Below are 12,223 nucleotides of genomic sequence, written 5' to 3' on the forward strand. Positions count from 1 at the left end.
ATCTGTGACCATATGGTGAGTAGTAATATACAGTAAGTACATCTGTGATACTATGGCTAACCAAGAATTTTTTTAATCGGGTAACACTGCAGAAATCTTACTGTTTCATATACCACAAGAAATAAAAACAGTTAAAGTTTCTTTAAAAATGTAAAACTACTATATTTACTTTGTTATAAAAGTAGATGATGACAAAAAAACTGGCATTAAACAACATTTTTTCTTGTACATTTAACTGACCCTTGTAGATGTGTATTCTACATTCCTGAAGACCTTAAAAATACAGATAAACAAAACTAAAATTTGAAAAAAAAAAAAAAAAAAATTATGCATAATTGTTACAAAATCAGATGATGTGACAGCATTCATTTCATACATTTTTGTAAAGCCCCTGGCTGACAATATTGTCATTAACCCTTTCATGGTTGGTGCCATACTAGTACGGCTTGCACGCCAGTGTTGGTGCCATACTTGTACACATTAATTCTAGCACCTTCAAATCTAGAGAGAGAAAGCTGGTAGGCCTACATATGAAAGAATGGGTCTATGTGGTCAGTGTGCACAGTATAAAAAAAAAAAATCCTGCAGCACACAGTGCATAATGAGAGGAAAAAAACTCTGTTTTTGCTTTAAAACAGCGACTTTGCAGTGTGTTTTTGTATGTTATTAATGGTTGAATTCTAGTTTTCCTGGTCTCATTTTATAGAATGGAAGACATATTACAGAAATCGAGATGATTTTGATTGGTTTCACAATGAACAGTACCTTGAAATTGAGCTCAAATTAGCAGAAATGTTCGATTTTTGCCAAAGTTCAAAAGTAAACAAATCATGCCACATGTCCAATACACGTCAACTGGTGAGTCTAATATTCTTTCACAAGTGCGCTGATATTATTTATACCATTTCTACACTAATGCAATAGTCTGCATAACAGTAAATCTTCTATTTTTTTGTGAAAATAAAAATTCAAAGTGGAAAGCAAAAGAAATGAAAGAGAGGCCTGCGGATGTGACTAATGAACAGAGAAAATGTTATTTTAGTGCCAGGAATGTCTGTCTTGTTTATTCTGGACCCTATTTGGAAATTGGCATCTTTTGAAATTTGTGTGAAATTGGCAAAATTGCCAATTTCTGACCACTTTATTGGATAGTTGAAATCAGTAAATGGGTGATTTCTTGTATTCATTTGACAGAAAAAAATGGAGCTCTAGTGAAATAGTTATGATTTTTGTCGACTGGCACATTGGAATTGGCCAAAAATAGGGCTCAAAGTGGGCGAAATCTCTGATGCGTAAACATCATCGAGACCGCTAACTTCGCGAGAGCATAATTCTGTAAGTTTTCCATCAAATTTCATACTTTTGGTGCCATTATGATCGGGAAAAAATTCTCTATCATTTCATAAGAAAAAATAATTTTTCTTTTGAAAAATTTTCGACCCTGAGAACAAGTTTAGGAGAGGGCCTGTTGACCCTGAAAGGGTTAATGATCACATGCTGGTGTCTGCCAGTAAGATATTTTATGTATGTGACAGCATCCCATTTTAATTACACAATGAAGATATTTTAATGAAATTTTGACTATATTCTCTAAACCTTAGCAAATACTACTAGTACTTACTTTGCTAACTACCTAAAAATGAAATTATATTTGCTTTCAACTTAGTATAACTATTCCAATTTACTAATATTTCACATAAAGCATAAATACTATTGTACTTACCTCGTCTATTGAACCGGTAATAATCACTTTCATACATAGGACGCGTCATACCAAAGTCTGAGAGCTTGACGACCCTCTCTGCACTCACCAAGCAATTTCTGCATGCCACATCCCTGGTACAATACAGGTGTAAATAAAGTTTGTTGGAATTAACTCAAACACTGTATTTCTTTTGTACAACCATGTATCATGTCCAAGTAATAATAAATAAAAATAAATGGTACTGTACTCGTAATGTAATGTAATGTACTCGTTTAAGTACAAAATATTTAACATTCTTCCTCAGCACAAAACCCCAAAAATGAAAGAATAGCTTCTGTCATTCAGAGAGTAAACTCAAACAATCAAGTCCAGACATCAGCCATTTTAAACTGATGATACTTTCTTGTAAGTGGCTAGAGCAATTCTTGCATTTTTTTTTTTAAACTCAGTGGCAGTCTCCTGCTAAGGCAGCAGTGCTGTATGAGCCTAGTGGGTTTAGCGCTTGGTTTTGTTTATAATAATAATAATAATAATAATCCTGCCAAGGTAGGGTTATCCAAAAAAGAAAATGCATTCACCACCATTCTTGCAATTGTTGTCTTTCTAGAGATGTGCTGGCATCACAATACCAATTACCCGCCAATTGCAACACACACACACCTCCTGCAAAGTGCAGGCACTGCCCTTGCCAACTCCAGGACCAAGTCTGATTAACCGGTTTCCCTGGATCCCTTCCTAAATGATACCTTGCTCATGCTCCAACAGCCCATTAAGCCATACAATCTAACACGCTCACATAAGTCTACTGATGTTCAGTGGTTGTTCTGCACATTACAGCCTCTTCTCACTTAGTGATGTACTTGTTTACCAATGACTCAGTCTTACGATGGGCTCTCTAACCAGTATGCATACCTAAATAATGTATATTAGAGCTGATTTTCTCTATTTTGTTTATTACAATATACAGGACACTACTGTATAAATATTTAAAAATGTACCAGAAATGTTATAAATGGTGCAAAGGTGACATTAAAACAGAAACCCACTACCATCATAGTATGCTTCTCACTTAACAACGAATTCGTTTACCAATGTGGTGTTAGAAACAGAACTCTGTCATTAAGTGAGGAGAGGCTGTATATACTGTATATAACCCAAACACTGCTTTTGACCACCATAGCAAAAAAATAAAAAAATGTTTATTGAAGGAGTTTAATGTGGAAAAGGGCAACGTCCTGTTTATTTATATATATCTTATTGCTGCTAAGACATGCATAAATTTCAGTACATGCTCTAAAAGCTGTATACATTATGTCACATAACCTTGAGCAATGCGTGTATTCATCTTTCCCCATGAGAGAAATAATTTGCAGTGCCATTTTAATTATTTTTTCACAATTCAACAAAGCACATGTAGCAACTTATGTTTGACAATTAAACCAAAGCTCATTTACCTATGCACGTATCTTAGTTCTGTGAGGTAGGCTAATGCACGACAGACATCAAGTGCCATGGAGGTTAGCCGTTTACTGCTGATTTCATCCTCCTCTGTGTGCAATGATCGGTCAGATACTAAGTGACGACGTGCCAACAAGTAAGTCTTCAGATCACCTGATGAAAAGAAATTATAAACAGTTAGTTTTTCACAAGTTCCCTCTTCTCTCACTTATAATTAATAAATTAGGAAATGCTATTATGTCCAACATGGGAAAAAAGTATAAAAAGAAACTGAAACAAGAGAATCCTGAGAGTTTCTCAAATCATTGCTGTGTTCGCCAACAAGATGGACTGAGAGATTTTAAAGTTTTATCTCCAGTTTGTGGGTTAGTTGTTTCATGTTTCTTTCATTCTGCTTTCTGACTTTTATGTCTGCTGACGGCAGTGCTCACTTGTATGTATATGTTGATGGCAGTGCTCACTTATTCCACTTACACTTGTTTCCAGGTGCAAATAAGGAGATTGTTTCACTGTTACAAGTCAGATGAGCATGTAGAGTTTAGTGACACATGTTTTAATCCTTTTTAACATTGAAACATACTAGTACTGATAATGTCTTATAATACTGCACTATTAACCAGCCCTGCTTCTCCGCTCATATGCCGTATTCTATTCAAGATTGATGGACTGACCACATCGACTCAAGGCTGAGGGACTGATTGCCTCATTCTCCTCCTGTTCTTCAAGTTTATCCTTTGTATGGACTGATGAAGCCACTGTGTGGTGAAACGTTTCCTCAATAAAGATACCCAAGAGTTGCACATGTGTCTAATTTAACAACGTGTCGGTTCTTTGAACCATTTGTCTACTTCCTTCAAGGCTATGGAATTCCCAGTGGAAATACTATATCAAATGTACTAAACAAAGAGTAAAGCTATACAGTACTGTATCTGATTTGTTGTGTATTCCTAAAAATGCAAGAGCGCAATAACTTACCATACAACATAAACTCCATGATCATGTAGATGGGTTCTTGGTGAGTACAAAGACCAAGCAATTGGACAATGTTCTTATGATTGAACCTTTTCATCATTTCTGCCTCGCCCAGGAAGTCCAGTTTTTCCTCAACTGTAGAGCCAACTTTAAGTGTTTTGACAGCTACAGCCAGCCAGGGTGTGTTATCCCCAAACTGACACTCACCGCCAAATACTGTACCAAATGCTCCTTCACCGATAGTACGATTAATGACAACTTTTTCCCTTGGCAGCTCCCATTCATCCAAAGACATAAGTTCTCCTAATGGCCATGCTGGCTGATCTGGAACCATCTTCTCAAACCTATAATTACAAGATACACTATGTAAATACTTTTATATTATTATTTCTATTAGAAATAAACTACTGTAATATACACCTCTTTTATACATATTCCTTCCCTCATGCTGGTAAAAGACTCTTTGATTCAAAGAATTGCAGCTATTATCTTTTCCCCAGAAAAAACTTGATTACTTGTCATTACCTAGGTGCTATATGACCCTTATGGGTTTAGCACTTCTTCATGAATAAAATAATAATAATACACATATTGCTATTTGATTGCTGATGTTATGAATGAAAAGAAGTTGGATGTCCTGGCCCTAAGCGAAACAAAGCTGAAGGGGGTAGAGGAGTTTCGGTGGGGGGAAATAAATGGGATTAAATCTGGAGTATCTGAGAGAGTTAGAGCAAAGGAAGGGGTAGCAGTAATGTTGAATGATCAGTTATGGAAGGAGAAAAGAGAATATGAATGTGTAAATTCAAGAATTATGTGGATTAAAGTAAAGGTTGGATGCGAGAAGTGGGTCATAATAAGCGTGTATGCACCTGGAGAAGAGAGGAATGCAGAGGAGAAAGAGAGATTTTGGGAGATGTTAAGTGAATGTATAGGAGCCTTTAAACCAAGTGAGAGAGTAATTGTGGTAGGGGACCTGAATGCTAAAGTAGGAGAAACTTTTAGAGAGGGTGTGGTAGGTAAGTTTGGGGTACCAGGTGTAAATGATAATGGGAGCCCTTTGATTGAACTTTGTATAGAAAGGGGTTTAGTTATAGGTAATACATATTTTAAGAAAAAGAGGATAAATAAGTATACAAGATATGATGTGGGGCGAAATGACAGTAGTTTGTTGGATTATGTATTGGTAGATAAAAGACTGTTGAGTAGACTTCAGGATGTACATGTTTATAGAGGGGCCACAGATATATCAGATCACTTTCTAGTTGTAGCTACACTGAGAGTAAAAGGTAGATGGGATACAAGGAGAATAGAAGCATCAGGGAAGAGAGAGATTAAGGTTTATAAACTAAAAGAGGAGGCAGTTAGGGTAAGATATAAACAGCTATTGGAGGATAGATGGGCTAATGAGAGCATAGGTAATGGGGTCGAAGAGGTATGGGGTAGTTTTAAAAATGTAGTGTTAGAGTGTTCAGCAGAAGTTTGTGGTTACAGGAAAGTGGGTGCGGGAGGGAAGAGGAGCGATTGGTGGAATGATGATGTAAAGAGAGTAGTAAGGGAGAAAAAGTTAGCATATGAGAAGTTTTTACAAAGTAGAAGTGATGCAAGGAGGGAAGAGTATATGGAGAAAAAGAGAGAGGTTAAGAGAGTGGTGAAGCAATGTAAAAAGAGAGCAAATGAGAGAGTGGGTGAGATGTTATCAACAAATTTTGTTGGAAATAAGAAAAAGTTTTGGAGTGAGATTAACAAGTTAAGAAAGCCTAGAGAACAAATGGATTTGTCAGTTAAAAATAGGAGAGGAGAGTTATTAAATGGAGAGTTAGAGGTATTGGGAAGATGGAGGGAATATTTTGAGGAATTGTTAAATGTTGATGAAGATAGGGAAGCTGTGATTTCGTGTATAGGACAAGGAGGAATAACATCTTGTAGGAGTGAGGAAGAGCCAGTTGTGAGTGTGGGGGAAGTTCGTGAGGCAGTAGGTAAAATGAAAGGGGGTAAGGCAGCCGGGATTGATGGGATAAAGATAGAAATGTTAAAAGCAGGTGGGGATATAGTTTTGGAGTGGTTGGTGCAATTATTTAATAAATGTATGGAAGAACGTAAGGTACCTAGGGATTGGCAGAGAGCATGCATAGTTCCTTTGTATAAAGGCAAAGGGGATAAAAGAGAGTGCAAAAATTATAGGGGGATAAGTCTGTTGAGTATATCTGGCAAAGTGTATGGTAGAGTTATTATTGAAAGAATTAAGAGTAAAACGGAGAATAGGATAGCAGATGAACAAGGAGGCTTTAGGAAAGGTAGGGGGTGTGTGGACCAGGTGTTTACAGTGAAACATATAAGTGAACAGTATTTAGATAAGGCTAAAGAGGTCTTTGTGGCATTTATGGATTTGGAAAAGGCGTATGACAGGGTGGATAGGGGGGCAATGTGGCAGATGTTGCAGGTGTATGGTGTAGGAGGTAGGTTACTGAAAGCAGTGAAGAGTTTTTACGAGGATAGTGAGGCTCAAGTTAGAGTATGTAGGAAAGAGGGAAATTATTTCCCAGTAAAAGTAGGCCTTAGACAAGGATGTGTGATGTCACCGTGGTTGTTTAATATATTTATAGATGGGGTTGTAAGAGAAGTAAATGCAAGGGTCTTGGCAAGAGGCGTGGAGTTAAAAGATAAAGAATCACACATAAAGTGGGAGTTGTCACAGTTGCTCTTTGCTGATGACACTGTGCTCTTGGGAGATTCTGAAGAGAAGTTGCAGAGATTGGTGGATGAATTTGGTAGGGTGTGCAAAAGAAGAAAATTGAAAGTGAATACAGGAAAGAGTAAGGTTATGAGGATAACGAAAAGATTAGGTGATGAAAGATTGGATATCAGATTGGAGGGAGAGAGTATGGAGGAGGTGAATGTATTCAGATATTTGGGAGTGGACGTGTCAGCGGATGGGTCTATGAAAGATGAGGTGAATCATAGAATTGATGAGGGGAAAAGGGTGAGTGGTGCACTTAGGAGTCTCTGGAGACAAAGAACTTTGTCCTTGGAGGCAAAGAGGGGAATGTATGAGAGCATAGTTTTACCAATGCTCTTATATGTGTGTGAAGCATGGGTGATGAATGTTGCAGCGACGAGAAGGCTGGAGGCAGTGGAGATGTCATGTCTGAGAGCAATGTGTGGTGTGAATATAATGCAGAGAATTCGTAGTTTGGAAGTTAGGAGGAGGTGCGGGATTACCAAAACTGTTGTCCAGAGGGCTGAGGAAGGGTTGTTGAGGTGGTTCGGACATGTGGAGAGAATGGAGCGAAACAGAATAACTTCAAGAGTGTATCAGTCTGTAGTGGAAGGAAGGCGGGGTAGGGGTCGGCCTAGGAAAGGTTGGAGGGAGGGGGTAAAGGAGGTTTTGTGTGCGAGGGGCTTGGACTTCCAGCAGGCATGCGTGAGCGTGTTTGATAGGAGTGAATGGAGACAAATGGTTTTTAATACTTGACGTGCTGTTGGAGTGTGAGCAAAGTAACATTTATGAAGGGGTTCAGGGAAACCGGCAGGCCGGACTTGAGTCCTGGAGATGGGAAGTACAGTGCCTGCACTCTGAAGGAGGGGTGTTAATGTTGCAGTTTAAAAACTGTAGTGTAAAGCACCCTTCTGGCAAGACAGTGATGGAGTGAATGATGGTGAAAGTTTTTCTTTTTCGGGCCACCCTGCCTTGGTGGGAATCGGCCAGTGTGATAATAATAAAAAATAATAATAATTGCTATTTGGCTTACCTCTTTTTGTAAACAATGAAGAGAGCAATCAAGATAATTGCAAATACAACAAAGATAAGAACCATTACAATAACTATGGCCACATCACACGTGACATTAAGGATTTTCTTGAATGTTTCAAATATACAAGTTTCTTCAGGTGAGCCATCACTTGGTATCCCATTGGGCCATTTGTGTTTGTTCATGGTAAGACTGGAAAAGTAACAATAAATCAATAAATATTACAGCAGTCTCCCTATGGATTTTTTTTAACCATCAACAGAAGTACAGTTCAAAAACTGAAGAATGATTAAATGGGCATGATATGAACAATTAATCAGATGAAACTAAATTTATGTAACAATAAAAATTTGGTCAATATTTTTTCTGTTCTGTTACTACTGTTACTACTGCTACATTGCTAAATGATAGAAGATGCAATATTATCTCTCTTGTAATATGATGTGAACACACAGGACATATACATAATAAAAATGAACTTACATGCCACTTGAAGGGCTTGTAGGCATGTAAGTTCCAATAGTTTCATAACTCCCACCAGTTCTGTTATCATCAACTACAAACTGCATGATGTTGATTATGGTATTTCTGGAGTGCACATTCTGGAAGGTGATGTGCCCAGAGACACCATTGAAGTCTATCTGTCTTATGAGCTGAACAAACCGCCTGGAATGTGCAATAGATATTAAAATACTGCAAAGGACAGGAAGAGAAACTACATTATACTTTCTCCCTTACATATACCTCTTGATGAAGAATAAAGACACAATGCTGTGACCAAAATAATACACGATAACCAGCATGTAGGTAACAAACTTATGATGACAGTCTAAGTCAACTGTCCAAGTCAACGGTCCAAGTCAGACCAAAACGTTTTCATAAGTTTCAGTTTCCTATGTGTAGGTTATGTGTATGTTATACCTTTTAGTGTTTCCTTACCATATTTCCTTTACAGATGATAACTTTGCTATTAATACATTCATGATGGGATGAAGGGACGGGCAGAGGTACTGAACCTGTATGGGTCATACAGAGCTGTTTGAAAGGCAGTCATGTCCATTCCAAGGAAGAGATCAGGTTCAGTTCCTTAGATCAAGAGCCCCTCACTAGTATCAAGGAACATCCCGTGAAATTAGTTAAACAGAAGAAAAAGTTTCTATACAGATTAAGATTTTTTAAACATCATTACTCATGAGTCTTTGCAAATTTATTAAAATATTTTAGGTACTGAAGAGAGTGCAAGAATCCCAGCACCAATCATTCTTGAGCATAAACAGTTAAGGGCTCAATTTGAAGAACTGGAGCTACCTTTACTTTCTTTGCCGCTTCAAGGAGGGGCTCCTTGATGCAGCAAAGAGGCTCTTGGTCTAAGGAATTAGACCCTTTGGTCTCCTTCCTCAGATTAAACCTAATTACCCCCCCCAATCCTCCCTTCCCTATCCCATCCTCCCCATCCCCTTTTCTTTCCCTTTCCTCCACCCTCCCAACCCTCTCTTTTCCCCATCCCGTTTGTAGCCTCTGGGGTCCTCCCCTTGGGATTACAGTTTCTAGGTAGTGGGAAGTATGCTAGAGTTCATACTGCTCTGTGAGGTTCCGCGGATGTTTACCTGGAGAGAGTTCCGGGGGTCAACGCCCCCGCGGCCCGGTCTGTGACCAGGCCTCCTGGTGGATCAGAGCCTGATCAACCAGGCTGTTACTGCTGGCTGCACGCAAACCAACGTACGAGCCACAGCCCGGCTGGTCAGGAACCGACTTTAGGTGCTTGTCCAGTGGCAGCTTGAAGACTGCTAGGGGCCTGTTGGTAATCCCCCTTATGTATGCTGGGAGGCAGTTGAACAGTCTCGGGCCCCTGACACTTATTGTATGGTCTCTTAACGTGCTAGTGACACCCCTGCTTTTCATTGGGGGGATGTTGCATCGTCTGCCAAGTCTTTTGCTTTCGTAGTGAGTGATTTTTGTGTGCAAGTTTGGTACTAGTCCCTCTAGGATTTTCCAGGTGTATATAATCAAGTATCTCTCCTGCCTGTGTTCCAGGGAATACAGGTTCAGGAACCTCAAGCGCTCCCAGTAATTTAGGTGTTTTATCTCCGTTATGCGCGCCGTGAAGGTTCTCTGTACATTTTCTAGGTCAGCAATTTCACCTGCCTTTAAAGGTGCTGTTAGTGTGCAGCAATATTCCAGCCTAGATAAAACAAGTGACCTGAAGAGTGTCATCATGGGCTTGGCATCTCTAGTTTTGAAGGTTCTCATTATCCATCCTGTCATTTTTCTAGCAGATGCGATTGATACAATGTTATGGCCCTTGAAGGTGAGATCCTCCGACATGATCACTTCCAGGTCTTTGACATTGGTGTTTCGCTCTATTTTGTGGCCAGAATTTGTTTTGTACTCTGATGAAGATTTAATTTCCTCGTGTTTACCATATCTGAGTAATTGAAATTTCTGATCGTTGAACTTCATATTGTTTTTTGCAGCCCACTGAAAGATTTGGTTGATGTCTGCCTGGAGCCTTGCAGTGTCTGCAATGGAAGACACTGTCATGCAGATTAGGGTGTCATCTGCAAAGGAAGACACGGTGCTGTGGCTGACATCCTTGTCTATGTCAGATATGAGGATGAGGAACAAGATGGGAGCGAGTACTGTGCCTTGTGGAACAGAGCTTTTCACCGTAGCTGCCTCTGACTTTACTCTGTTGACTACTACTCTCTGTGTTCTGTTAGTGAGGAAATTATAGATCCATCGACCGACTTTTCCTGTTATTTCTTTAGCACGCATTTTGTGCGCTATTACACCATGGTCACACTTGTCGAAGGCTTTTGTAAAGTCTGTATATATTACATCTGCATTCTTTTTGTCTTCTAGTGCATCTAGGACCTTGTAGTGATCCAATAGTTGAGACAGACAGGAGCGACCTGTTCTAAACCCATGTTGCCCTGGGTTGTGTAATTGATGGGTATCTAGATGGGTGGTGATCTTGCTTCTTAGGACCCTTTCAAAGATTTTTATGATATGGGATGTTAGTGCTATCGGTCTGTAGTTCTTTGCTGTTGCTTTTTGTGTCTGGTATTGTGCCTATGGGTCCTGTCACAACTATCAAGAAAGTGTTTTAATTCAAAGTTAATACAGTGGACCCCCGGTATTCGATGGCGTCGGTATTCGATAAATCCGGTATTCAATGCATTATATCGCAAAAAATTTTCCTCGGTATTCGATTGAAAACCCGGTATTCGATACGATTCATACGAGACCTGTCCACACGTGGCCTGAACTGCCCCTTGTGTGCCAGTGTCTACAAGCCAGCCAGTGTGCGCTCATCTAAGGATACATTCGGTACATTCCATATTATCCATATTATCACTGTGTTTGGTGCTTGTTTCTGCAAAATAAGTCACCATGGGCCCCAAGAAAGCTTCTAGTGCCAACCCTGTAGTAAAAAGGGTGAGAATTAGTATGGAAATTAAAAAAGATTTTGAAGGGTTTGGGGCTAACCCTGAGAAGCCTATACCATTGTGCCTACTTCAAAAATTAAGGAAATGTGTGCACAGTGGGTTGAAGTGCAAACCTTTATGGATGAAACTCACCCTAACACAGCTATTACAATGACAATGTTGTGGCCCATTTTAGCCAAATCGTAAAGGAACGGGAGGTACAGAGCTCTATGGACAGATTTGTTGTGCGACAGAGGTCCAGTGACTCAAGCTGGTCCTAGTGGCATTAAAAGAAGGGAAGTAACCCTGGAAAAGGACTTGCTACCTCAAGTCCTAATGGAAGGGGATTCCCCTTCTAAACACTAACACCTCTCCCCTCCTTCCATCCCATCAATCATCACCAGATCTTCATTAAAGGTAAGTGTCAATTATTTTATTGTTATTGTAATTATTCTATTGCATTAAACTTAATATTTCATGTAGTAAAATTTTTTTTTCATACTTTTGGGTGTCTTGCATGGATTAATTTGATTTTCATTATTTCTTATGAGGAAAATTGATTCGGTTTTCGATATTATCGGTATTCGATGAGCTCTCAGGAATGGATTAATATCGAATACCGGGGGTCCACTGTATTGGAATTTATGGTTCTGTAAATGTAGGTTGCACAGTAGTAAGTGTGGATGTTCTGTACAGTGAATAAGTTTACATCTTTTGAAGAGTGGGTGTGTGTGTGTTGCCTAGTATTGGATTTTGTGATAATTCTTACCGCAGCTTCTCCGTATTACATATATGTGTCCTTTGACGTTTGTGATCATTTTAGATTCCCTCAGTGCTTTACAAGCCATTAAACAATTTGATTCCCCTCATCCATTAGTCCTTCGCATTCATCTATGGTTGCGCCATGTGGC

The 12,223-nt window shown here is 39.2% G+C and overlaps 1 protein-coding gene across 5 annotated transcripts in view; it reads right to left on the minus strand.

Moving 5' to 3' along the window:
* LOC128694832 (uncharacterized) overlaps nucleotides 1-12,223 on the minus strand; it is a 459,074-nt gene that overhangs the window by 23,001 nt on the left and 423,850 nt on the right. For all 5 annotated transcript variants that reach the window (XM_053785148.2, XM_053785152.2, XM_053785149.2 and 2 more), the window contains 5 exons: nucleotides 8,368-8,550; nucleotides 7,885-8,076; nucleotides 4,139-4,479; nucleotides 3,160-3,316; nucleotides 1,724-1,836 (listed from right to left, as the gene is read on the minus strand). In XM_053785148.2, coding sequence (XP_053641123.1) covers nucleotides 1,724-1,836; nucleotides 3,160-3,316; nucleotides 4,139-4,479; nucleotides 7,885-8,076; nucleotides 8,368-8,550 — 986 coding nt within the window. The remainder of the gene's footprint in view (nucleotides 1-1,723; nucleotides 1,837-3,159; nucleotides 3,317-4,138; nucleotides 4,480-7,884; nucleotides 8,077-8,367; nucleotides 8,551-12,223) is intronic.

This window comes from Cherax quadricarinatus, chromosome 45, assembly GCF_038502225.1.
Source record: "Cherax quadricarinatus isolate ZL_2023a chromosome 45, ASM3850222v1, whole genome shotgun sequence".
Classification (NCBI taxonomy): Eukaryota; Metazoa; Arthropoda; class Malacostraca; order Decapoda; family Parastacidae; genus Cherax; species Cherax quadricarinatus.